At 46.4% G+C, this 26587-nt stretch overlaps 2 protein-coding genes and 2 non-coding genes across 5 annotated transcripts in view; 3 read left to right on the plus strand and 1 right to left on the minus strand.

Moving 5' to 3' along the window:
• The window catches only part of VAC14 (VAC14 component of PIKFYVE complex), a 107651-nt gene extending 90862 nt beyond the window's left edge, over positions 1–16789 (minus strand). For both annotated transcript variants that reach the window (XM_021093808.2, XM_084959654.1), the window contains exon 1: positions 16395–16789. In XM_021093808.2, coding sequence (XP_020949467.1) covers positions 16395–16498 — 104 coding nt within the window. In that variant the 5' untranslated portion in view covers positions 16499–16789. The remainder of the gene's footprint in view (positions 1–16394) is intronic.
• TRNAG-GCC (transfer RNA glycine (anticodon GCC)) lies at positions 1998–2068 on the plus strand. The gene has a single exon. It is a non-coding gene; the product is annotated as a tRNA-Gly (tRNA).
• On the plus strand, positions 2653–2723 carry TRNAG-GCC (transfer RNA glycine (anticodon GCC)). The gene has a single exon. It is a non-coding gene; the product is annotated as a tRNA-Gly (tRNA).
• The window catches only part of LOC102157465 (uncharacterized), a 65118-nt gene continuing 55283 nt past the window's right edge, over positions 16753–26587 (plus strand). The window contains exons 1-3 of the mRNA XM_013988495.3: positions 16753–16858; positions 19709–19980; positions 20192–20421. Of these exons, the coding sequence (XP_013843949.3) occupies positions 16753–16858; positions 19709–19980; positions 20192–20395 (582 nt within the window). The 3' untranslated portion in view covers positions 20396–20421. The remainder of the gene's footprint in view (positions 16859–19708; positions 19981–20191; positions 20422–26587) is intronic.

The raw sequence follows: 26587 nt of genomic DNA on the forward strand, positions 1-26587 counted from the left end.
AAGGTAGGCAAAGTGTCCTGGGCACAGGGAAGAGCCTGGCTTCAATGCAGGGGGCCCTGAAGCGACACGGTGTATTTAGGGAAGCACGAGGAGTCTGGGGAGTGGTGTGGCTGGAGGCAGGGAAAGGTTTCTAGCAATGAGGCGACAGGCTAAGGTCCATGTTTTGACCAGAAGAGGCTTCCCTGGGTGGGGTGGGCTGCTGGGATAGAGGGTGACTAAAATTCCCCCACAGGAGAACACTGCAGCTCTCAAGGCCAGGAGAGGGGGCCCGAAATACGGCTGAGGCGCTGGGAAAGTGCAGGATAGGGTATTTTAACATTTAACTGAAAACCACTAGGAGCCCATGCAATACGGGGGCGGGGGGGCGGGCAGGAAGGGTAGAGACCCCTGCAAGCTGTCCACCTGAGGAGTGATGCTAACAGGGAGAAGGGGGTCGGAAGGAGGCAGCGGTGGTGGTTACCCTGTGAACTGCTCCCACAGCAGACCTTGTCTGAATGGAGGTGTCAGATGGAGCTGCAGCTCCGTGAAGACCCATGGCTCTTTCCAGAGTGTAATGGACATCAAGGCCGAGAGGCTCTGCCCTTCAGCAGGTCACTGTGTCTCTGAAGCAAGAGGCGCATCTGGGCAAATGGTGGCAGGAGGGGACCACGTAACCGCTGGGAGCTGCAGTGTGGGTGTCAGGGTCACCTTCCTAGGAGAGGGAATTGAGCCACAGGCTGGAGGAGGCAGGGAGAGAGAAGGAAAGAGAGGTGTCCTGGGCAGGAGGGACTAACGTGTGAGCCAAGGCAAGGAGGGGAAACAAGCCAAGCTTGTCTGTGCCCCCAGAGACTAATGGGAAATCAACCAGGGTGAGGGGGGTTGGTGCTGGCCCAGCAGCTACAATTGGGAGCGTGGATCTCACGTTGTGGGTAATGGGGAAGCTGCTTATGGCTTCTGAAGAGATGGTGAAAGAGTGTTTTAACACCTCATGAGATGGATGGGAAGGGGAAGGCAGTCCCAGCACCAGGCATGAGGGACTGGGACCAGTACAGCAGCCCTGAGGCGAGTGGCCTAGAGACTATGCATTTTTTTTTTTCTTGTCTTTTGTCTTTTTTGTTGTTGTTGTTGTTGCTATTTCCTGGGCCGCTCCCGCGGCATATGGAGGTTCCCAGGCTAGGGGTTGAATCGGAGCTGTAGCCACCGGCCTACGCCAGAGCCACAGCAACACGGGATCTGAGCTGTGTCTGCAACCTACACCACAGCTCACGGCAACGCCGGATCGTTAACCCACTGAGCAAGGGCAGGGACCAAACCCGCAACCTCGTGGTTCCTAGTCGGATTCGTTAACCACTGTGCCACGACGGGAACTCCTGCATTTTTCAAAGTAGCTGCCTGGACTCACTGTCTAACTGCAGTGTCCATCCCGGCAGGTATACTGCTTGCATGGGGATCACAAGTTGGCTCAAAAAATTTTAAGAACAAGTCGAAAGTCCAATAATTATTCATTAGTTTGTGTGGCTGCAGCTCAGACTCAGGGACCTGCCAGTAATTACAGCTGTTTAAAATAAAAGTGCTCTTCCGTGAGGGTGTAACCACTCCTGCCAACAGTTTGTTCAATGGAGAGTAACAAAACTTGATAAAGACTCAATGCAAAAGTCACAGGGGGCACCTATTCCGTGAGCACAACAGGCCTGGCTCCTGAGCTGGTGGACATGGAGCAGAGGTGGGGAGTCCAGGAAGGGGCTGCACAAATGGCCTGTGAGGGGTCTTTGATCTTTATGGGGTGTGATGCCCAGGGGGCTGAGGGCTGGGGATGCACCAAGCCAGTTCCCAAGACCCCTGCTTGGCAAAGCACTGAAATAAGGCCCAGCAAGGATGGTCGTGCATAAACCCACTGGATTCCCGAACAGGAAAAACCAGCCAGATGAGGCCCAGGGATGTGTCAGCGCTCCTCTCTGAGTCTGGAAAGACACCGCCCCTTGAGAAAAGGCCTGCAGATGTGTCCCAGGACAGCTGGCGCATTGGTGGTTCAGTGGTAGAATTCTCGCCTGCCACGCGGGAGGCCCGGGTTCGATTCCCGGCCAATGCAGTGCTGCTTTTTGGCCTTTTCTCAGCAAGTTCCCCCACAGAAATCCTGCTGGAGGAGCCAGCTTCCCGCAGCCACACCCAGTCTGCAGCAGCCAAGGGTGCTGTCAGTCCGACCACACTCCCTGCTCAAGGGAGCAGGAACAGCAGCTGGGTTCTCCAGAGAGGCACTGCTGCCTATGGGAAACTTCCCCAGTAAGGGGACTCCTGTTGCGCCCCCTGGGCCTTGGCCAGTCTCCAGCAGGAAGCCGTGGTGAAGCCTGGGACTTGTACCAACAGCTCAACACACGATGTGAGCGTGGGATGGGAGGGCCCACACATCAGACCGCAAGGTTCCCCAAAGTCTCAGTGGGCTTTTTGCTCCCGAGACAGAAGGGCTCTTGTTTCTGTCCGGAGGATGAAGGCAAATCAACTTCACACACACAGCCTCCTGCCTTCTCTCCTGCTCTGGAGCCTAAGCTTCTGCTCTTGCAGCTGTGCTGATGTGGCAGCACCAGAACATGGCCTTATGGTCTGAATCAGCATACAGACTAGAAGGCTCAGTACTGGGGTTAAAGGGAGGTGCTCACAGAACTGCTACCAACTGGAGCATTGGTGGTTCAGTGGTAGAATTCTCGCCTGCCACGCGGGAGGCCCGGGTTCGATTCCCGGCCAATGCAGCAGTGTACCTTTTGGTAATCCTAAGGGATGGGATGGGATGGGAAATGTCACACTGCCCAAAGAATTGCTGACTACGGTCTCAGAACAGAGAAGGACTGGTTCCTAGCTTAAGTTTTACATACCTGTCTGCTACGTTCCACAAAGACCCAGAACTTGTGTCTCCTTGTTCTCAAGGAGTCCAGGAAGTGGGATGAGCACAGTCCCTTGCCAGCAGCTGTGCCGCTCCTCCTGCCCAGACAGCCTGCCTGGGACTGTGGCTGCAACACTGCCCTGGGGAAGCCCGGCCACGTCAGAGCAGCGCCAGGGGAGCCAGAGATGATCCAGCCCTGCCAGCAGCATAGCCCATCCCCGGAACCACCTCCTCACCTGTCCTCTTGCTTCAGGTCACAAACATCCCCCCTCCGCCAGCAACCGGAAAAGGCCTCCCTCCCCATTTGAGAGCCAGCAAAGGGGATGCATCCCCTGCCCTTGAAGGGCTCTCTGCCCGGATGGGGTGGAGGAGAAGCAAGAAAGGCCTCAAGGACTTTAGTGGGAAACAGAAAAATCTGGTGAGGAGAGTGCAAGCTGAGGAAGGGGAGGGAGGGGAAGATCCTGACCAGCATCTCTGGTGAGCAGAGACTCAGGGGTGGCTTCAGAGGGTCAGCTTTTGCGAGGGGTTTCGAAGGTTGACTAGTGTGCGTTCGAAGCTGTTCAGGGCGAGTCAAGGCAGACAGAGGGAACAGCATGAACGAAGGCTCAGAGGAGGGAGAGAGGCACTTGGTTTGGCAAAGGGAAGGAGACGGGTGGACGACAGGTGGGTGACAGGGCCAGAGGGGCTGTGCCCAGTCACATGCTTGGCAAAGGAACTGGTTGGATTTCTGGTGTCCGTGAGCAGTCAGGGAAGGGATGAGTGACCTGCAGGTATTGAGTGGTATGGATCTGAGCGACCTTTAGGCAACTCTGAAGACTACAGAGGCCTATAGACACCGAATGGCGAGAGAGCACGAGGAAAGGGGCACTGAGGCCAGGGGACAGCTGGCAGGTGTAACAGGGTCTCCAGACCAGGGAGGACATGGGCGGGGGGAATATTTGTGTTCAGCTCGCCCCGACCTTCCCGTTTGCTCTACACCAGCCGCGAGGCCTCCCCACCCTCAGTCCTCCCACAGCGCAACTCAGGGCCCCCCAGGCCGCCCCAAACACGCCTGGAACCCCAGTCTCTGCTGTCTGCACCCTTGCCCTTGGGGAAGAATATCGCCCATGGTCAGGAGAACAAGACCAACAATAACCAACAGTGGATCCCCCTGGAGGAGAGACCCTGAGAGCGGGTTCTCACCAAAAGCATCAGCCTGGAGAGCACTGGGCCTGGCCCTCTGGGTCACCCCCTGGGCCCCGCAGGAAGAGCTGGCCCACGCTCTGCCTGACACCCAGGCCGTCAAGCCAGGGCCAGCTGACCTCACCTCTCCAGTCTTCTCGCCCAGCTGCCCAGCTGCCCAACTGCCCAGCCCGCCTTGGGCTCCAGCCACACTCGCCTTCTCTCTGGGCCCTGGACACCTCCTGTCCTCTCCACTCTCCAGGAAAGCTCCCTTCCACGCCCTAGTCGGCCTTCAAAGTCCAGCTCGAGTCCAAGCTGCTGCTCTTCCTGCCCTCTCAGGACAGGTCGTTCCTCCTCTGAAGGCTGAAGGACTCGGCGACCGCGCAGTCCGTGCCCAGCAACTCTCCATGGAAGGTCAGGGTTTCCTTCCCCCGTGTTGCGTGTTTCTAGCTCCTCGATGCGGCCCTTGAGGACAGGCTGGTGCCACGATTCTCTGGGTGAGTAGCGCCATCCCTCTCCTTTTGTCAAGAGCTCCACACGGTAAGTGGGGAGCCAGGAAGCATCTGCCCGGGTCCTGCCCAGCCTGGCCGGCGGGGCTGAGGGACAAGGTGTCGGGAAACATGAGGAAGCCCCGTGCCGCCCTCCCTGTGTCCAGGGGGGTCTGCTGATCTACACTTAACCTGCTGGGTAAATGCGAATCATATTTGGACAGGCCTAAGCCCTAGCTTATGAGTCAAGTTCACAGGGGCCAAGGGCTCCAGGGATCGGAAGATACACCCTGAGAAAGACAAGGGCCCCAGAGCTGTGGCTGGTGGCTGGGGACAGACAGCGATGTCAGGACGGGACCTGACACGTGTCTGCCTAGGGGTGATGGATGCCCCAGCCCCTGGTGGGTGCCCCACACAGGCCCGGTCGCAGGACTTGGCCTCTCTCCTTCACAGGGGACGTGCAGAGAGAAAAGACAACGACAGAGGGGAGCAGAGGAAGGGAAGTTTGCAACCTGGGCGCCCCCAGCCCGAGGCCTAGTGTTTCTTCAAAAGAACACTGTCGGCTCTTTCATCTCTAGGTTGTGAGCCACAGGGAGGGGATCTGAAGCTGCACTCGTTTTGAAGGTAGTCTGTGGCCCAGAAATGTACGCTCCCAAGTCCCCAGGATCTTTGCTGGTGTCAAGGTCACAGGCATTCCTATTCTCTGTGCCAGAGAGGAGATCTGCTTCTGCCTCGCTCCTCTGCAAGCCCTGACTGAGGAAGTGTCCTCTAGAGAGGGCTCAGAGCCTCCGTGCTCACCTGGTCCGAGCTGCTGCAGGACGGCAGAAACACCCATTCCCCGGGAGGCACAGTCCCCAGTGCCGGCGGACTCCACGCTTCACAATGTGCCACTCAACTACCTTGTCCCTGGTCAGAGAAGGAGCCAGAGACAGGCCAGGACGCGTTTGGAATCCTCTTCCACCCAAGGAGAACCTGGGGCCACAACCAGCATCACAACCATAGCCCCGCACCGGATCCCTGGCCTCTGCGACGCAGCACGCCAATAGCCACCAGCTGCACGAAGACCAGCGACCTGGCCTCCTCCCAGGCACACATTCTGTTTCAGGTCCACTTATCCCTTAGAACAACCCCTTGTCTAGTTATTATTATCTTATCTTCCTGATTTGAAACAGAAGCTCAGCGAAACCAAGTTCCTTTCTTAAGGTCACAGCAGATATGAACATTCAAAAACCCAACAAGCTTGTGGCCTCTCAACTAGACACGTACCTCCCACCCATCTTCTTCAACCACACCGGCTGCAAAGCGCACACACCCAATTACAGAGGGTACTTCCCTCCGCAGAACTCAGGCCCCGCGTCTTCCCCACTGCCCAGTGTTCAGACATCGCTGGAACACTTCTGCACCAGACGTGGGGTGCACAGATGAGGCACGTACTGCAGATGCTGAAATGAAGGCCCAGGCCTGTTCTTCTCTTGTGAAGGCAGGAAGTAACCTCTCGCTGAGCATGTGCTACATGCCAGGTAATGTGCTGCGTGCTTTACACGCATCATCTCATTTAAACCTTAAAATAAGCCACGCAGCTAGTACTATGATAGCCATTTTATAGACAGTGGGCACTGAAGCTCAGAGGTGCTAAGAAACACACACAAGGTCACACAACTTACAGATCTTGGTTTTTTGAACTTAAAGGTCTGAAATTTTACCCACCTTGTTACATTATCACCTCTTCAAACATCACAGCTCCTACCTACCGGGTGCCAGGCACTTTACATGTAGTATTTCACTGAACCCAATGCCTTTTCATTTGGTGATGTCTAAATGGCCCAGCCAGGAGGTGGCAGAGGTTTCAGTCACTGCACACACATTCCGATGTCTTCAGAGGAGACAGCCCCGGAGGTAAGGTGAGGCTAATGATTTCAGAGCCTTTGCACCATTTACAGAGAATTAAATGAGATCATGCATGTAGCGAGTTCCGCATTGCATATGCTCATGTAACACTATTAGTGCAAAGTCACAGACAAACCGTGATCTTAACACACTGTACAAGATCAAGTTCATTCACTCCCTGTGGACCGAGGACCTGCTTTGCTCCTGGCTCTGAGGAGGACAGAAAGATAAATCCAGAGTTGTGTTTAATCCTGTGCTGTGACATTTTCAGCCTGGACACTGGGCTGCCTCTCTTTTCCTGGCAGGTGCAGAGACCCATCCCAGTTTTCAAGGTAACATGATGTCACCAGGGGACAGAGCCACGCAGCGGTTTCCCAAAGAGAATCTGGAGGGTAAACGTCTTCTCCATCTGCTTGCCTGAGTATTTAAGCGATTTGGTTCCCACCTGCTCAGTAGTCTCCAATAACTGAACATGAGAAGTGGGACATGTGCTCTGAGGAAGGGCCAAAGAACTTCTGGAAAGCTCTGAGAGTCAGTTAAGTAACAAAACGTACTGAACATCCCCTGGGTATAATCAGCAGAAAAAGCGTGAAGGAGAAACAAATCCCAGACAGCAGGAGGCATGTCTGGCTTTCAGGTGACAACAACTGAGACCCCATCATGAGCACTTTGCTCGTGCTCTCACCACCTACAGAGACTCTTATTTTTAAAAACTGATATATAATTCTCTTGCCATAAACTCACCTTTACAAATTTTTTTTTGGTGAAAGAAAGTGCAATGTTTATTGCAGGACAATAAGCAAGGAGTCCAGGACAACCAGTGCACATAACACCTGATCTTCCCAATGAGTTTCAGCATCTTTTTTCAATTTACTTTAATTTTTATTTTATTTTATAATGTTGTGTTAGTTTCAGGAGTACAGAAAAGTGATTTCAGTTTTATATATATATATATTCTTTTACAGATTCTTTTCCCATATAGGCTATTAGAGAATATTGAGTAGAGATCCCTGTGCTCTACAGTAGGTCCTTATTGAATATCTGTTTTACATACAGTTAATCCCAAACTCCTAATTTATTCCTCCTCCCCCTCTCTCCCTCCCCCTTTTTTTCTTTTGCTTTTTAGGGCTGCATCTGTGGCATATGGAAATTCCCAGGCTAGGGGTTCAAATCAGAGCTAGAACTGCCAGCTGACACCACAGCCATAGCAACTCGGGATCTGAGTCTTGTCTGCGACCTACCCTACAGCTCACGGCAACGCCAGATCCCCAAGCCACCAAGCAGGGCCAGGGATCGAACCATCATCCTCATGGCTACTAGTCGGATTCATTTCTGCTGCACCACAATGAGAACTCTCCATCTTTCTCCATTGATAAACCTAATTTGCTCTTCCAAGTCTGTGAGTTTGTTTTGTTTGTAAATGAGTTCATTTGTGTCATTTTTAAAGATTCCACATATAAGTGATAATCATATGATATTTGTGTTTCTCTGCATGGCTTACTTCACTTAGTATAATTACATCCACGCTGCTGCAAATGGCATTATTTCATTCTTTTTTATAGAGGAGTAGTATCTCATTGTATATATGCAGCACAGCTTCTTCTTCCATTCCTCTGTCATTGGCCATTTAGGTTGCTTCCAGGTCTTGACTACTGTAAACAGTGCGGTAATGAAGAGTGGAGTGCATAGATCTTTTCTTTTTTTCTTTCTTTTTTTTTTTTTTTGTCTTTTCTAGGGCTGCTCCTGTGGCATATGGAGGTTCCCAGGCTAGGGGTCTAATTGGAGCTGTAGCCACCGGCCTACACCAGAGCCACAGTAACTCGGGATCCGAGCCATGTCTGCAACCTACACCACAGCTCATGGCAACGCCGGATCCTTAACCCACAAGCAAGGCCAGGGATCGAACCCGAAACCTCATGGTTCCCAGTCAGATTCGTTAACCACTGCGCCACGACGGGAACTCCCTCTTTTCTTTTCTTTTCTTTTTTTGGCCTTTTTAGGGCCGCTCCTGCAGCATATGGAGGTTCCCAGGCTAAGGGGTGGAATTGGAGCTGTAGCCACCGGCCTACGCCAGAGCCACAGCAACGCGGGATCCGAGCCGCGTCTGCGACCTACACCACAGCTCACGGCGATGCCAGATCATTAACCCACTGAGCAAGGGCAGGAACTGAACCCGCAACCTCATGGTTCCTAGTCGGATTCATTAACCACTGCGCCACGACGGGAACTCCCCTCTTTTCTTTTTTTATTTTATTTTTGTCTTTTTGCCTTTTCTAGGGCCGCTCCCGTGGCATACGGAGGTTCCCAGGCTAGGGGTCTAATCGGAGCTGTAGCCACCGGCCTACGCCAGAGCCACAGCAACACGGGATCTGATCCGAGTCTGTGACCTACACCACAGCTCATGGCAACGCCGGATCCTTAACCTATTGAGCAAGGCCAGCGATTGAACCCGAAACCTCATGGTTCCTAGTCGGGTTCGTTAACCACTGTGCCACGACAGGAACTTCTCTATCTTTTCGAATTATGGTTTTCTCCAGATATATTCCCCGGAGTGGGATTGCTGGGTCATATGGTAATTCTATTTTTAGCTTTTTAAGAAACTTCCATACTGCTCTTCATAGTTGTTGTACCAATGTGCATTCCCACTAACAGTATAAGAGGGTTCCTTTTTCTACATACCCTCTCCAACATTAACTGTTTGTAGATTCGTTGAAAATGGCCATTCTGACTACTGTGAGGTGGTACTTCATTGAAGGTTTTTTTTTTTTTTTTTTTACATGAATACATTCTTTTTTTCTTACATTATCATGCTTCATCATAAGTGACTAGATATACTTTCCAGGATCTCATTGCTTATCCATTCCAAAGGCAACAGTTTGCATCTATTAACCCCTAATTCCCGGTCTATCCCATTCCCTTCCCCCCTGGCAACCACAAGTCTGTTCTCCAAGTCCATAAATTTCTTTTCTGTGAAAAAGGTTCATATGTGCCATATTCATTGTAGTTTTGATTTGCATTTCTTTAATAATTAGCTATGTTGGCCAGCTATCTACCTTCTTCATTGGAGAAATGTCTATTTAGATCTTCTGATCAATTTTTGATTGGTTTTTTTTTTTTTTTTTTTGGTATTGAGCTGTATGAATTGTCTGTCTATTATGGAGATTAATCCCCTGTGGGTAGCTTCATTTGCAAATATTTTCTTCCATTCTGTGGGTTGTCTTTTCACTTTATTTATGGTTTCCTTGGCTGTGCAAATTTCTAAGTTTAGTTAGGTCCCATTTGTTTATTTTTGTTCTTATTTTCATTACTCCACGAGCTTTGTGTTCTCAAGGCGCATGGTCTGGGCACCTCCATTCACTGGCTTTGGAAGTCAAAGCTCAGGAACACCAGAGATTTGGCACTGAGCCCACCCCTGGCCATGAAGGGATCATCTCTCCATCCTGCAGTGAGAGGGTCCTGCCACCACAGTGTGGGCCACGGCACCCCCGGCCGAGGAAGCACCCACTTCATGTATCAGAGAGGCTGCTGGCATTTCTCCTCCACACTAGACTCTCCTGGACAGCAGGGCCTGGAGTCTTACCAACCTTGTCTCCAGGACTGATCAGTGACTATATCCCCTGAAACCAAGAGCCTGCAAAACCTGAAGCAGAGAACGCTGTGTGGGCATGTTGGTACAAGGCTCTGGTAAAAGCTCTCCAGGATGTCTCGCAATAGACTCACATTTAACCATCAGATACTGGTCACTTCACACAGCCTGCTCTTGAGAGTCTGAAGTCCAGGGGGTGTTCACTTGAGCCAAGCATCTGTTTCTCTGGTTTTAGTGTTTGAGAAGCTTGTCATCAAGATAAAACACCCTCCTCTTATTAGAAATGTTAATTCCTCACTCCAGCACCCTATGGAGGACTGGCTGTCCTCTGAGCAAATAGAGTCTGGGCTACTGAGAGTGGCAGTTACAACTACCATGGAGACGTTCAAGTAAGAAATTTCTTTTGTTAAGTACATGTCCTCTTTTTGGCAGGGAAAACCATTCATTGTAGTGGAAGCCTTTTGAGATAGATGAACCTGGGTTTTTCATCCAGGTTCTAACTGCAAAACCTTGGGAAGATTACTTAAACTCAAAGAGCCTCTGTTTCCTCCTATGTGTAATGGGGTAACATGTCTTAGCTCACAGGGCAGCTGTGCAAAATAAATGGGATGAGCGGTGTACAATGACCAAATCCTCCTCCCCACAAGTCAGGCAGACTGTGCTTTACACGTGATCACTTTTATTTATTTAAAAAAAATTTTTTTTTTAAATTTTTTTGTCTTTTTGCCATTTCTTGGGCTGCTCCTGCAGCATATGGAGGTTCCCAGGCTAGGGGTTGAATTGGAGCTGTAGCTGCCTGCCTATGCCAGAGCCACAGCAACGTGGGATCTGAGCTGCGTCTGTGACCTACACCACAGCTCAAGGCAATGCCGGATCCTTAACCCACTGAGGAAGGCCAGGGATCGAACCTGCAAGCTCGTGGTTCCTAGTCGGATTTGTTAACCACTGAGCCTCGACGGGAACTCCCTACACGTGATGATTTTTAAAAAAATGATCAAAGTTAAGGACTAAATTGTCCCCCCACCCCCAGCCTTCTAATTCATGCAGCCCTGGTGGCAGGATTTGCAGACAGGTCCTATAAAGAAGTAATTAAGGTTAAATACATCATAAAGGTGTGGCCCTGCTGCAACAGGATCAGCATCCTTAAAAGCAGAGATACCAGGAAGCTCTCAGGAGATGCATAAGTAAGTTCCTATCTGTCCCTGAGCAGTTTGTGAAACATACACTCTGAGGAACTTAGCCAGCAGGGTGCTTCTCATTCCAAATCTGGCTGAAGAAGGCTGGAACCTGAGTGCAATGTCTTCTAGGCCAGTGCTTCTCCAGCTCTCATGTGCCCACAGATCACCAGGGATGGTGTTAAAATGCAGATTCTGATCCACAGGTTTGGGGTGAGGCTGGAAACTTTCTAACAAGCTCCCAGGAGAACCTTATGACTCTGGTCTATAGGCTACACTTTTTTTTTTAAATTCAGTGAACTTAGTTTTATTTTTATTATTTTATTTTTTCAAATTACTCATTGGATTTTATTACATTTATAGTTGTACAACCATCATGTGGGCTACACTTTCGAGTAGCAAAGTTCTTAGACTGTGATGATATTTCTCCACCAAAAATATACAGTCATGTATTCCTGTGGACTTGGACTGTCAAATGCTGCCAGGCACTGTGCTAAGTGCTGAGGACAAATAAGACAGGGTTGGAGTTCCTGTTGTGGCTCAGTAGGTTACAAACCTGACTAGTATCCATGAGGATGTGGGTTCAATCCCTGGCCTTGTTCAGTGGGTTAAGGATCCAGTGTTGCCGTGAACTGTGGTGTAGGTTGCAGATGCGGCTCCGATCTGGCATTGCTATGGCTGTGGATGCAGGGAAGGCCAGAGGCTATAGCTCCAATTAGACCCCTAGCCTGGGAACCTCCATATACCTCGGGTGAGGCCCCCACCCCTCCAAAAAAGACAAATAAGACAGGGTCTCTGCTCTTAAGGAGTTCACAGTCCAGCTAAGGCCCTAGGGGGTTTCCCTGAATTTGACAAGCCAGGGGCGATGTGAGATACAAAACCAACCCCCTTAAAGACACAACCTTTCCAAAACAGCCTGCAAAGTGGGAGCACTTATATGGGTTGTGCTGGAGGCAGCAATAAAGCAGAGATGAACAGCTCTATTTAAGGACTCAACCGAGGACTCAAGCGATGAGAAAGCCAGACTTTCCTGAGAAGCAGAGCATGTGATGGACAAAGCCAGGTGTCACTGTAGCTTCAGCCAATAAGACCACAGGCATGAAGCCCTATCTGTACATCTGCCTGGGTCTCCTACTCAGTACAGCAATACTCATCGTTACCACTGGCTGGCTTTGGTGAGAGCCAGAGTAAACACAAACAGCAGTGAGAACAGGGAACACTCAAAAAGTGGTGCTTGATGGGAGCAGTGAGGTAGTTTGGGGCACACAGAATGTTAGAGCAGAATGGGAGGGTCTGCTTAGCAAAATCCACACCCTTTCGGTGAGGAGGAAACGAAGACCCAAAGCAGTTTAGGCAGTGGTTCTCAATTGGGGTGATTCTTCACCCACAGGGGACACCTGTGGCAATGTCTGCAGACAGTTTTGGTTGCACAACTGATGGAGTGCTACTGATATCTAGTGGCAGAGAACAGAGATGCTACTAAAAACCCTATAATATACAGAACAGCCCATCACAACCAAGAGTTATCTGCCCTAAAACGTCAGCAGTGAACAGTGCAGAGGTTAAGAAACTGAGTCAAGGAATTTGCCCCAGGTCAAAGAAAGTCATACCACAGACTAGATTAGGGAGGCTGGCCAACAGAGCATTCAGCAGTGATGGAATTATTCCAAAATCTGCACTGTCAGGAGTCCCTGTCGTGGCACAGTGAGGTGAGGATCAGGTGTTGGCACAGCTGGGGCTTGGACCCCCATCCTGGGGTCCAGGAACTTCCATATGCTATCAGTGCAGCAAAAAATAAGTAAATAAGTAAATCTACACTGTCCATTACGGTAACTAACAGCCACATGTGGCTATTGACATGTGAGAGATAGGCATAGGGTGACTGAGCAACTGGATTTAAAATTTTGGTTTTGTCTTTAATAAATTAAACATAAATAACCACACATGGGCAGTGGCTACCCTATTGGCACAGGGCAAACCACGACCCGTGTTTCCTGATGCCCAGACTGGCGTTCTTTCAGTTTCACAACCTGTTTCTTTCTACTTTTCTGAAATTACTCACTCAACTGACTTTATCACAAAGATGTGGCTGGAAAACATACACATGTAAAATATCCGAAAAATCTGAACAAAATATTCTCAGTTAATACCTTATTTTGTAATTTTTTTTTTTTTGGTCTTTTTGCCATTTCTTGGGCCACTCTTGCAGCATATGGAGGTTCCTAGGCTAGGGGTCGAATTGGAGCTGTAGCCCTGGCCTACACCAGAGCCACAGCAATTTGGGATCCAAGCCATGTCTGCAACCTATACCACAGCTCACGGCAACGCCGGATCCTTAACCCACTGAGCAGAGCCAGGGATCGAACCCGCAACCTCATGATTCCTAGTCGGATTCCTTAACCACTGTGCCACAACGGGAACTCCCCTTATTTTGTAATTTAAAAAAATAAAGCAAGATGTCAGATCATGGTTACACATACAGTGGTCCTCCATTATTCTTGGTTTCAGTTACCAATTGTCAATTGCAATCAGAAAATATTAAAAGGAAAATTCCAGGGAATTCCTGTTATAGCTCAGCGAGTTAAGAACCCAACTAGTGTACATGAGGATTTGGGTTCAATCACTGGCCTTGATCGGGGGTTAAAAATCTGGCACTGCCACAAGCTGTGGCCTAGGTCGCAGATGTGGCTTGGATCCCACATTGCTGTGGCTGTGGCAGCTGTAGCTCCGACTGGACCCCCTAGCCCTGAACTTCCATATGCTATGGGTGTGGCCTTAAAAATAAAAAAAAAAAGAATAAAGAAAATGCCATAAATAAACAAATAAGTTTTTTTTTGTTTGTTTGTTTGTTTTTTTTTGTTTTTGCCACACCCATGGCATGGGGAATTTCCCAGGCCAGAGAATGAACTTGTACCATATCAGTTCCTTAATCCAGACCCTTAACCCGCTGAGCCACCAGGGAAATCCATAAGTTTTAAACTGTACGCCATTCTGAGTGGTGAGATGAAATCCTGTGCTGTCCCACCAGGACATGAATCATCCCTTTCTTTAGCATATTTAGGCTTTACATGCTACCCACCCAGTAAGTGGCTGTCTGGATAATCACACAAACTGTCCAGTATTGCAGTGCTTGTGTCTGAGGAACCCTTATTTTATTTTATTTTAAAAAACCCCATATAACCTTTATTTGACTATTTCTTTTCTTTTCTTTTAATGATTTTTATTTTTTTCCATTACAGCTGGTTTAGAGCGTTCTGCCAATTTTCTACTACACAGCAAGGTGACCCAGGCACACATACATGTATATATTCTTTTTTCTCACATTATCACGCTCCATCATACGTGACTAGATATAATTCTCAGTGCTATATCTACCAGGATCTCATTGCTTATCCATTCCAAAGGCAATAGTTTGCATCTATTAACCCCAAATTCTCAGTCCATCCCCCTCCCTCCCCCTCCCCCTTGGCAACCACAAGTCTCTTCTCTAAGTCCATGAGTTTCTTTCCTGTGGAAAGGTTCATTTGTGTTATATATTAGATTCCAGATATAAGTGATATCATATGGTATTTGTCTTTCTCTTTGTGACTTACTTCACTTAGTATGAGAGTCTCTAGTTCCATTCATGTTGCTGCAAATAGCATTATTTTATACTTGGTTATGGCTGAGTAATATTCCATTGTGTATATATACACCATATCTTCTTAATCCATTCACCTGTTGATGGACATTTGGGTTGTTTCCATGTCTTGGCTATTGTGAATAGAGCTGCAATGAACATGGGGGTGCATGTGTCTTTTTCAAGGAAAGTTTGGTCCAGATATATGCCCAGGAGTGGGATTGCTGGGTCATATGGTAGTTCTGTATATAATTTTCTAAGGTACCTCCATACTGTTTTCCATAGTGGTTGCATCAATTTACATTCCCACCAACAGTGAAGGAGAGTTCTCTTTTCTCCACACCCTCTCCAGCATTTGTTGTTTGTGGACTTATTAATGATGGCCATTCTGACTGGTGTGAGGTGGTACCTCCTAGTAGTTTTGATTTGCACTTCTCTAATAATCAGTGATGTTGAGCATATTTTCATGTGCTTGTTGGCCATCTGTATATCTTCTTTGGAGAAATGTCTATTCAGGTCTTTTACCCATTTTTCAATTGGTGAGTAACCCTTATTTTAAAACCTAACAGTGGCCCTAAAGCGCAAGACTAATGATGCTGGCCATTAGAATATTCTCCTACTGTGCCTATTTTATAAATTAAACTTTATCATAGGTATGTATATATAAGAAAAAGTATTCATGAAACAGGCTCAAAAGATTCTAAAACCAAACTTAGGGTTACCAAAAGGGAAATGATGGAAGGAGGGATAAATTGGGAGACTGAGAGCGGCAAATACAAACCACCATATACAGAATCTATAAGTAACAAGGACCTGCTGTACAGCCCAGGAAAATCTACCCAATACTCTGTGATGGTCTATTTGGGAAAAAAAATCTGAAAAAGAATGTATATACATATACGTATAACTGATTCGCTTTGTTGTACACCTGAGGCTGACAACATTTTAAGACAACTATACTCGAATAAAAATTTTTAAACAAAACAAAAAACCCCAAATGTAACATATTAGGGTTCAGTACTACCCAAGGTTTCAGGCATCCACTGGAAGTCTTGGGGCATATCCCTCACAGATAAGAGGGTACATGGAATAAGACTGCAGAACAAGAAAGGTCAAATTATTCCTACTTCCACTTGCAGGGAAGAGTGATATGAGAGATAAAACAAACAGCCCTCTGAGCGCGTGCCTTCCACTTCCAAGAAGCTGGGAAAGAAATGAGGCAGGTCAACATCATTAGCAAATTCTCAGGCTTCCCACATTTCCTCCATCACAGTGGCCGTACCATGTGCCTGGCACTGTATTAAGCACCACACATACATCACGTTTTCATCTCACAGCCGTCCTAAGCAGCAAACATACTTCATTCTCCAGGCAGCCCTGTGAGGCATCAGGAGGTTAAAGAACTTGGCCCAAGTCACACACCATCAGTCAGAAGCAAAGCTGGGACTCCCAATCTCCCGCTCTTAAGCACGGCGCTGAGGGCCTGGATCGTGGGGTAGCAACACCGGCTGCAAAACCGTGAGGAGCTGTCCCGGGGAGAGGGACCCTAGCATAGACAGGGCGGGGTCCCGGCTCCGCTCTCCACGCCCCATCCCACCGCCTCCCAGGTGCCCGCGGCTCTTACTTCTCGATCTCCAGCGCTGCCACCTTCCGCTTTTCGTAGAGCTTGTCATTGAGGGCCCGAACGATGTTCGGTGTGAGCGGCGCGAAATCCTTCTCGGGGTTCATGGTAGTAGCTCGGGGCGCTCCCGGGTGCCCCGCGACTCTTCACCCCGCGGCAGCCCGGGCCGCGCCGGGGCCAGGGGAGTCTGCGGCTCCGCGCTGCCTCAGGCGCCGGCTCATGGACCAAGCCGCCCCGGACCTGTCTCGCTCCGCCGCCGCGCGCCGCCTCGGAACCCAAGCCTGGATCTCGTAGTCGCACACCTGCCCCCCGGCTGGCAGCAGCTCACAAGATCCTATCCCAGCCGGCACCTGCCGGGCTCATGGGGCTGAGGCCATGTTTCTCGGATCACATGATTCGCAGCGGCTTCCGCCTTCCGCCCGGAGGACCCGCCTCTAGCCAGTCACGCCCCTGTACAATAGCGGCAGGTGGGTTGGCCACGCCCCTGCAAGGCTCCACCTTCTCCCGCTTTCAAATTAGCATAGTTTGAGTAGGGTTTAAGGTCTGCTTAGTCGGGTGTGTAGTCTATGCCCTGGACTGTCTGTGCGTGTTAGAGTAGCATATGGTGGGCTTCTGTAGTTCGTGGGAATGAAGGGGCTCTCGGAACCTGACTTGCTTAGCGTAATTTTTCTGCTACTTAATGAATCCACTAGTTCCTTCATTACTTCGTCACCAATTTTTCATATGCCAACACTATTTCCCAAATTGGAGTAACATCATCTTGCTTTTTGCCATATCCTAGTCACTTGCACCATTATTTATAAAATATTTTCTCAAATAAACTCACTTAAAATTTTTTTAAATTCTTACTTTAGCCTTGCTTATGCCCTAAAATCATGGGTTTGGATAGTGATATATTTTTCTAAAACACATAAATGGACTGTAATTAAACAGAACTATCTGCCTACCTCCTAAAAATCTCAGATACCAACAGTGGCTGTCACCCCAGCATTTGGAACTCGGGGTGTGTTTACTATGCTCTGATATCCTGGAGCACTGGGTTACAGACACCAGAAGCCCCAAATGTACAGAGTGCAGGTCTCCAGATGGATCCACTATAAAGCAGCCCCTTCAGGTGCTTTGAAGTCACACAAAGTGGTGGAACAAATTGAAGCTTTGTGACAAAATTTTTAAAAGCCCTTTATGATATGGTGTGGATAAATATGCAGTAACAGGGATATGCATCAGAGTTCCTTATCAAAGTGTCCTCAGTGGACAGAGACTTAGGACAAGGCCATACCACAGTGCTACCCAATGAGGATTACATATTGTTAAAAAATAAGATTCACCTGAGTAAATTTGAGGATCTAATTGGTTTTATTCAACAACTCACAACTCTGGAAGCATAACATCTAGCTGATAGAAAGGCGCTTCAAGAAGTTTTACAAAATGGAAGGTTTTAAATGGGTAGAACAGGAAGGGAACCGGAAGGGAAGTGGGATTTTTCAGGCACGTCACCTTCCTTTGGGGAAGTGTGTGTGTGTGTGTGTGTGTGTGAGAGAGAGGGGGGGCGGTCTATAATGTAGATTACCCAACCAGAGCTGATAAAGTAATTCCATATTAACTAATTAAATATCACATTCCTGGGAGAAGCTGAAACTGCAATTAGGTTAGATATTAAGTCTTGATTTGCTCATGTGGGTGACACACAAGTGACTCAGTTTGGGACCTGTTGTTTCTTTTTTTCTAACGATGTTAACATTATGTTGGTGATTCTGTAATGAGTGAAAAGCACTCATATAAAGCTTAAGACAGTCTTGAAAATGGAGTGTTATCTTCAATCCACAGATCAGAATCCATGGCACACAAGTGAGAGGCCATGGTAGGCTGAATTCTAAGATGGCCCCTAAGAATTCCTCTCTTTTGGGTATAAATTCTGCAGAATTCCTCCTCTCAGTGGAGTTCAAGTCTTGTAAGTATGATGGACTGTCATTTTAACAATTATGTTGTGAAGAAGATATGTTGCTGATGCAATTAAAGTCCCTAATCAGTTGAGTTTGAGTTACTAAAAAGGGAGATTATTCTGGGTGGGTCTTACCTAATCAGGTGAGGTCTTAAAAGCAGTTAGAAGAGATTTTAAGTGGGCAAGAGCTTCTCTTGCTGGCCTTGAGGAGTTAAACAGTAACAAAAGTGAACTGTCTATGACAGTGGTCTATAGTTGTGAAAAGTAGTCCCTGTTGACAGCTGCCAAGAAAATGGGACTTCAGTCAAATGACTGCAAGGGAATGAATTTTATCAACATACTGATGGAGTTTGGAGGAGAATCTTTCCCCAGTTGAGCCTTCAGAGGATGATGCAGCTGGGTGGTTCATTAGCAGGGGGGTTTGAAGATGTAATTTTAAGAAATTGCTTTGCTTAGGTATCTAAACATACATAGATGTAAGCTTTCATAAATGCTTCCCAGCCTTAAGTCTAGAGGAGGAAATTCTTCCTGATAAGATGATAGGTTCTACTTAAGTTTTCTTCTAGATTTTAGTGACAAGAATTTAATGATGACTTTTGTGGTTAAAAGATATGTTTTAAAACTAAGTTTTTTTTAAAAGAATTATTTGTAGAAATCCTTATTCCTCTTCCATCATTTCAGCAACGTTTATTTTCTTTCATGAGAGACTTATGTGAGAGCATCATCATCAAAAGAGATACACATTGAACCAAAGGAGCCATGTTTAGCATCTGGTTTCAGTTATTTTAGATTCAAGTGACTCCCTAAGAAAGGAGGAGCCTCAGGTGAATTAGTTTGATTCTAATGGTTTGGGCTCCAAGCACCTGCCCATTTTACCATCTACCTTCAAATTTACTGAGCAATTAGGAACTTAAGTTAGAGAAGCTTTGAGACTGTTACGGAAAATTAAAAAAATGCAGGTATTGGTCACCCAGTCAGATTGAATTTGGGGGTCCTAAACAGCTAGAATTTTAAATTTAAGTGTAATTCAAATTGCTCTCCATATTCAAAGAATACGACGTGTGTAGAGTGCAGCAAAACATTCACACAGTAGCAAATTACTGAATGCTTACAAACTCAAATTTTTGCCTTTTTCTTTTTTTAGTACCAGTTCCCTGTATGACAAAGTGGACGGTTTCCCTTACTCCTTATATAACAAGGGAGTGGTACCACTACATGCTTATCTTGGGGGAACAACTTGCATTTTATAACTGGACAGGAACCTCGTTTGGGAGGGAGAAGGCTAAAGGAAACGGAGGCCGCTGGAGTGACCATAGCACAGGGCATGGGTTATTCTTGAGAAGAAGGCCTCAGCCCCAACCTGGTCCACCTAAAGGGAAGGAAGCCGTCGTCTTGGCAACGCTGTTTGGTTCCGCCCCATGTTGTCGTCCCGCCCACCGCCCGCTACGTCTGTGGTCCGCTGGACTTCGATTGGTCCATCTGTCCTTCACGCTGGAAGACGTACGGAGCCGCGAGACTCAGGAGGTCGCGTTTGAATTTGTGGCGCGCCGCGTTCGAGAGGTGGAGAAGGGAGCGGGGCGTCTTCCTGGAGCCCCAAACCCGGTGGTGAGCGACCCTGAAGGGAGAAAGGTGAAAAGGGCGGACGAGGTGAGGGGGCGCTGAGTCAGAGAGGCCGCCTCGAGATGAGGACTTCAGCGGGGCTGCTTCACTCCCTGAGGCAAGCGTGACAGAGGTTCGCCTCCTCGCAGCCTCTAGGTTCTTCTCTCAAGTGGTTTTTGTCGCGTCTCCGAGGCCACGCGCCCGCCCCTTTCCCGTCGCCCCCGAAAAGAGGCTTCTGACGCTCCCGTCCCTCTTTCAGGAGCGGGCTTCCTCAGTTTCCTTCCCTCCGCGGGAGCAACCCTCCGACTCTGCGGTGCTTCCACCTTCCCCAAGCATACTTCCCTCCTCCCTGGCCTTTCCTGGTCTGTCCTCGTCTCCGTCACCGATGCCGACGGGAGCTTTCTACCCGCCCTTGTCTGTGGAAGCTGTCTCCCGAGCAGTCCGAGGTGCCACAAAGGTGTAAGATCTTGTCCCAGCTGCTGACTCTGAGTGAGGATGGATTTTTAAGGAAAATATGGTTATTTTGCTCTTAAATTTTTTTTTTTTTTTTTTTTTTTTGCTTTTGGTCGGATGTTGTTGACATAACATTTCATGGTGTATGAATACCTGTACAGACAAATAGGTCTGTTGGAGGATAGTCAGACTCACGCTTGATCGGAAGCGTAAAAACAACCACTGATTTAAAAGCCTTCTCTTCCTTAGCCTTTTTTCTCTACTCCCCCTTCCATATCCCTATCTACTGAACTTCACATTGAGAGTCAGAACCATTTAAGGACTTGTATAGTAGAAAAGGACATCTTTTCCTACATCTGCGGTCTACTCTGTGAAAATCCTCTATCTTCTAATTTGATACTTCAACTTGATTTTCTGTATGTCCAGCCTCAGGAACAGAGGTGATTAACTTTTTGTCACAGTCCCCTTTAAGAGTCAAGAAAAACCTTAGAGCTTTTGTACAGAATATGACACACATTTTACATAAATTTCAGGGAGTTTTTGAGGCCACTCTGAAGTATGGATATACACCTCCAGGCCAGTTCTAGAGGCTTATTTCTATTTTTTAAAAAGTGGAACTAGTTAAACAGCCACAGCAGCTTAAGTGTTTTACTTCTAAAAAATGGCTGTCATCGAATTTCTGCATTGTTTTAAGACGTTGTTCTGAAGGAAGTGGGGGTTGAGAAGTCTGAAGCAGGTTTATTAGTGTTAAATTTCACTCCCCTGTGTGTAGTAAAGCCAATCTACTGACAGGGAGTTGTGGTGAAGGAAAGTGCAGCATTAATTGCAGGTGCCAAATAAGCAATCAAGGTAGCTGATGCTGAAATGGCCAAACTTCCTGATGGCTTTTAGGGAAAGGTTTTTAAAGATAAGATGAGGGAGAGGATTATGGAGTATATGATCAGCTCTTGGATGTTCTTCTGATTGATTGGTGGTGAGGTGCTTGATTGTCACCATCATCAATCTTCTGGTTCCAACCAGTCTGGGTCAGCATGCAGTTAACTTCTTCCACCTGGTGTGGATTTCATTATCTGCCAAACGGCTAAAAGGTTATGGCTCAGAATATTGTCTGTAGCCTTTAAGGAGGTGCTAAATGTCCTTGACTTTGTTTTATGGCCAAACTGTTCTTATTTTGTCTTCCTTGATTGTTTTCCTTTGTTTATATGTTTTCTCACTTTTTTTTTTTTTTTTTTGTCTTTTTGCCATTTCTTGGGCCGCTCCCGCAGCATATGGAGGTTCCCAGGCTAGGGGTCTAATTGGAGCTGTAGCCACTGGCCTACACCAGAGCCACAGCAACTCGGGATTGGAGCCGCGTCTACAACCTACACCACAGCTCATGGCAACGCTGGATCCTTAACCCACTGAGCAAGGCCAGGGATCGACCTCATGGTTCCTAGTCGGATTCGTTAACCACTGAGCCACAACGGGAACTCCTATTTTTCTCACTTCTGATTAAATTTTGTTCTTGGATCTCGGGGAAGGCCTAGGATGCTAAAGTTTTTCTACAAACAAGAGGCAGGTGGAAGACCTGGAGGAGGGGAGATCTGTCCTGGGAAAGCCCAATAGGGTTCTACTCAGTTACATTAGTAGCACAGCTTTTAAATGAGCACTGGGTTAAGAATTTGAGCAAAGTCACTTAAGCACTTTCTAAAGGTATAAGGTCATTCACAGATGAAGGTATGGGCACACAGGCATACATGAAGCAAACTGACAAGATTTTGTATCTTGTCCCTTTGAATCGGAAGGAAAAGTAGCAAATTCTTGATCAACCTGGAGTTAAAATAATTTATGTGCCTTATTTGTTGATGTTTTATATCAAAATAATTTTTATTGTGAAATTCTACCAACCTGTCCTGAATATAATTTATATTATCCAGCGTTATTTTTTTCACATTAGAACTTTAATTCACCTGGAACTTAGATTCATGTATGATGTGAAAAATGGCTTTAACTAAAAGTTTTTCATTATTGCTATTTGTAAAACCATGGCCTGTGGGCCTAATGTGGCCCATCATCTGGTTTTTGTAAATAAAATTCTATTGGAATACAGGCACAACCATTTTTTTTTTTTTTTTTGCTCGTTTGTGCTACAGCGTCAGAGTTGAGTAGTTGTGACAGAAATTATATGGGTTTTAAAGCATAATATATTACTGTCTGGCCCTAATTATATGGGTTTTAAAGCATAATATATTACTGTCTGCCAACCCCTAGAATAGGACATCCTTTCATCCCTGAATGGATAATGTCATTTTCCCATGTAGTTTTGAATATATATATATACACACATATGTATGTTTTTGAGCTTTTCTAGTCTTTCATTTGTCTAATTCTGCACATAAAACACAGTATTTTAATTACTTTTGCTGTAAAACAAGGCAATATCCAATAGAGTAGTTGCTTCCTTTACTCTCTATACCAAGTTGTTCTTTGCTTTATTTATTCTTGACCCTTAGAGCTTTCATACTAATTTTTATGATCAGTTTATTAAATACTATGGGAAATCTTTTTGGGGTTTCGATAAGAATAGCTTTGGATATACACATTAATTTGGGAAGAATTGTCATCTTTACAGTATTCAGTCTATCCATCTGTGTACGTGGTATTTCCTGATTGTTTTCATGTCTTTTAATGCGATCTTAAAATTGTTTAGAATGTTCATAAGGGATATTGATCTTAGTTTTGCTTTCTTGCGATTATCTGGTTTTAAGGATTACGTTAATGCTATCTGACTTCAAATGATCTGCGATATGTTCTTCTCTGCTTCTTGAAAGATTTTGTATAGGATTGATAATTTTCTGTTATATATTTCATAGAAAACACTAGGGCATCCACCCAGGCCTGGCACTTTATTTGTAATAAATTTTAAATGAAATTTTTAAAATGAGAGTAAATTCTATTGGCCTACATCTTAGCATTTTGGGCATTCTGTTTCTTCTTGTAGATCCAAGTTTCCATCGGTTTTCTTTCTTTCTTTTTTTTTTTTGGTCTTTCTGCCTTTTCTAGGGCTGCTCCCACGGCATATGGAGGTTCCCAGGCTAAGGGTCGAATCCGAGCTGCAGCTGCTGGCCTACACCACAGCCACAGAAATGCCAGATCTGAGCCGAGTCTTCGACCTACACCATAGCTCACGGCAGTGCCGGATCCTTAACCCATTGAGTGAGGCCAGGGATCAAACCCACAACCTCATGGTTCCTAGTTGGATTCGTTAACCATTGGGCCATGACGGGAACTCTGTCCATCAGTTTTCCTCAGTATGAAAAACTTCCATTTCTTATGGTATGGCTTGTTGGTAATGCATTCTGTTAATTTTTTTCTTTTTTAACTTGAGAATGTTTTTAGTTAACTAAAAAAAACTCTTTTTTGTAAGGGTGTGACTTACGTCTTGTATTATGAGGAACTTGGCCCTTTTTTCCCTTAGGTCTGTCACATCCAGTTCCTTGCCTAAATGTTTGGAAACTTGACTCTTACTCCACATCCTTTGAGAGCATCAATCCGCACTACTCCACTCGTCTCTAGAGTTAGCCCCTACCTCAGCCTCACTTCGGACGTAAGGTTAAGTTTTTTGAGAATGGTGGGGGTAGTAGCATGTGACCATAGAGGGAGAGGCCTGAGAATTGGACCCAAAATGACAGTCATTTGTGGATAGAGGAACCTAGGAGATGAATAGGAAAGACAGGCTAAGAAAAAAAATGACTAATTACTTATGTGCCCTTGGGTAAATTACTTCCTGTCTGAAATGTCAGCTTCTCCTTAACATGTAGGAATAAACCCAGATAATCTCTGAGACCCTTCTATCCCTAAGATACTGTGACAGTAACCTGTGGGTCACAGAGATGATGTGCATAAATGAAAACTAGTCCAAACCCTCAACCCATGGAGCAAAAATCCAGGGATGCTCTAGAGGGTAAGGGAGTTGTAGAAGAACTTGAGTACAAAACTATGTGTACATGTGAGTTTTTCTGGGAAAGAGTTCAGAACTATTAATGGAGTCAGTGGCTCAAAGAGTCTAAAAGATCAGGATCTCAAAGACTTTTCCAGCTTAGAAACTGCACAGCACCGAGACTACCAAACCTAGCCGGCACCTTCCCCTTTGATCAGGGGAGAGAGGATATTGGGCCTGTCTGTTGTCCTACTGAACCAAGGTTAGGGATTTACTTGCTCAGAGGCTCTGGCCTGCATCTCCTTGGTACTGCACCTCAATTCCCACCTTAGGCTAATGTGGTCTGGCCAGTCACTATGGGTACCTCCCTGTTGGCAGAACAACTTTAATTTTTGAAAGATTTACTTTTAAACCAGATGTAGGAGTTCCCGTCGTGGTGTAGCGTAAGTGAATCTGACTAGGAACTATGAGGTTGAGGGTTCGATCCCTGGCCTCACTCAGTTGGTTAGGGATCCAGTGTTCAGGTGAGCTGGGTGAGCTGTGGTGCAGATCTCAGGTTTGGTTCAGATGTGGCATTTCTGTTGCTGTGGTGTAGGCCAGCAGTTGCAGCTCAGATTCAGCCTCTAGCCTGGGAACCTCCATATGCCACAGGTGGGGCTCTAAAAAGCAAACACCGCCCCCCCCCCCCCCGCCGCCAAAACCAGATGTATTTATCCATTAGTGAGTTAGTGAACATTTGGGTTGTTTCTCGGTTTTGGCTGTTAGTAAAGCTACTATTACCATTTGCCTCCAGGTCTTTGTGTGGTCTTAGATTTTTATTTTCTTGCTGGATGACTACCTAGGAATAAAACTGCTTAATCATATACATGTATGTTTAACTTCTTAAAATACTGCCAAACTTTTTCCAAAGTGTCTATTCCATTTATTTTCTCACCAGCAATGTATGGCAGTTCTAGTTATTCCATATTCACATCAGCCCTTGATGATGTTAGTAGTTTAAAATTTATTCTGTTCAGTATGTATTGGTGTTACATTGTAATTTTTTTTTTTTTTTTGGTCTTTATAGGGCTGCACCCATGGCATATGAAGGTTCCCAGGCTAGGGGGTCCAATCAGAGCTGTAGCCCACTGACCTATACCACAGCCACAGCAACGCCAGATCTGAGCTGCATCTGTGACCTATATCACAGCTCACAGCAATACCGGATCCCTAACCCACTGAGCGAGGCCAGGGATTGAACCCTCAACGTCATGGTTCCTAGTTGAGTTTGTTTCTGCTGCTCCACACATTGTAATTTTTTTTATTAAAATATAGTTGATTTACAATGAACTGTCAATATCTGCTCTACAGCAAAGTGACCCAGTCATACATAAATAACACACTCTTTTTCTCATATTGTCTTCTAACATGTTTTATCACACGATTGGATATAGTTCCCTGTGCTATACAGCAGGACCTCATTGCTTTTCTGTTCTAAATGTAATAGTATGCATCTACTAATCCCAAAATTGTAGTCCATCCCACTCCTGCCACCTCCCTTTTGGCAACAGGTCTGTTCTCCATGCCTGTGAGTCTGTTTCTGGTCTGTAGATAGGTTCATCTGAGCCATGTTTTAGATTCCATATATAGGTGATACCATATTTGTCGTTTTTTTAATTTTTATTTTTTCGATTATAGTTGGTTTATAGTGTTCTGTTAATTTTTAATGTACAGCAGAGTGACCCAGTCACATATATACATACATTGTTTTTCTCACATTATCTTCCATCATGTTCCATCATAAGTGACTAGATATAGTTTCCTATGCTATACAGCGGGATCTCATTACTTATCCACTCCAAATGCAATAGTTTGCATTTATTTACCCAGACTCCCAGTCCATCCCACTCCTTCCCTCTCACCCTTGGCAACCACAAGTCTGTTCTCCAATTCCATGAGTTTCTTTTCTGAAAATACGTTCATTTGTGTCATATATTAGATTCCATATATAAGTGATATCACATGGTACTTGTCTTTCTATTTCTGACTTACCTCACTTAGTATGATGAGAGTTTCTAATTCCATCCATGTTGCTGCAAATGGCATTATTTTGTTCTTTGTTATGGCTGAGTAGTACTCCATTGTGTATATATACCACATGTTCTTAATCCATTCATCTGTCCATGGACATTTAGGTTGTTTCCATGTCCTGGCTATTGTGAATAGTGCTGCAGTGAACATATGGGTGCAGGTATCTTTTTCAAGGAAAGTTTGGTCTGGATATATGCCCAAGAGTGGGATTTC

This window comes from Sus scrofa, chromosome 6 (genome assembly GCF_054392235.1).
Source record: "Sus scrofa isolate SSC_HxYL_T2T_F1_AM1 chromosome 6, Sscrofa_HxYL_maternal_Yorkshire_Landrace_v2.0, whole genome shotgun sequence".
In the NCBI taxonomy this organism is placed as follows: Eukaryota; Metazoa; Chordata; class Mammalia; order Artiodactyla; family Suidae; genus Sus; species Sus scrofa.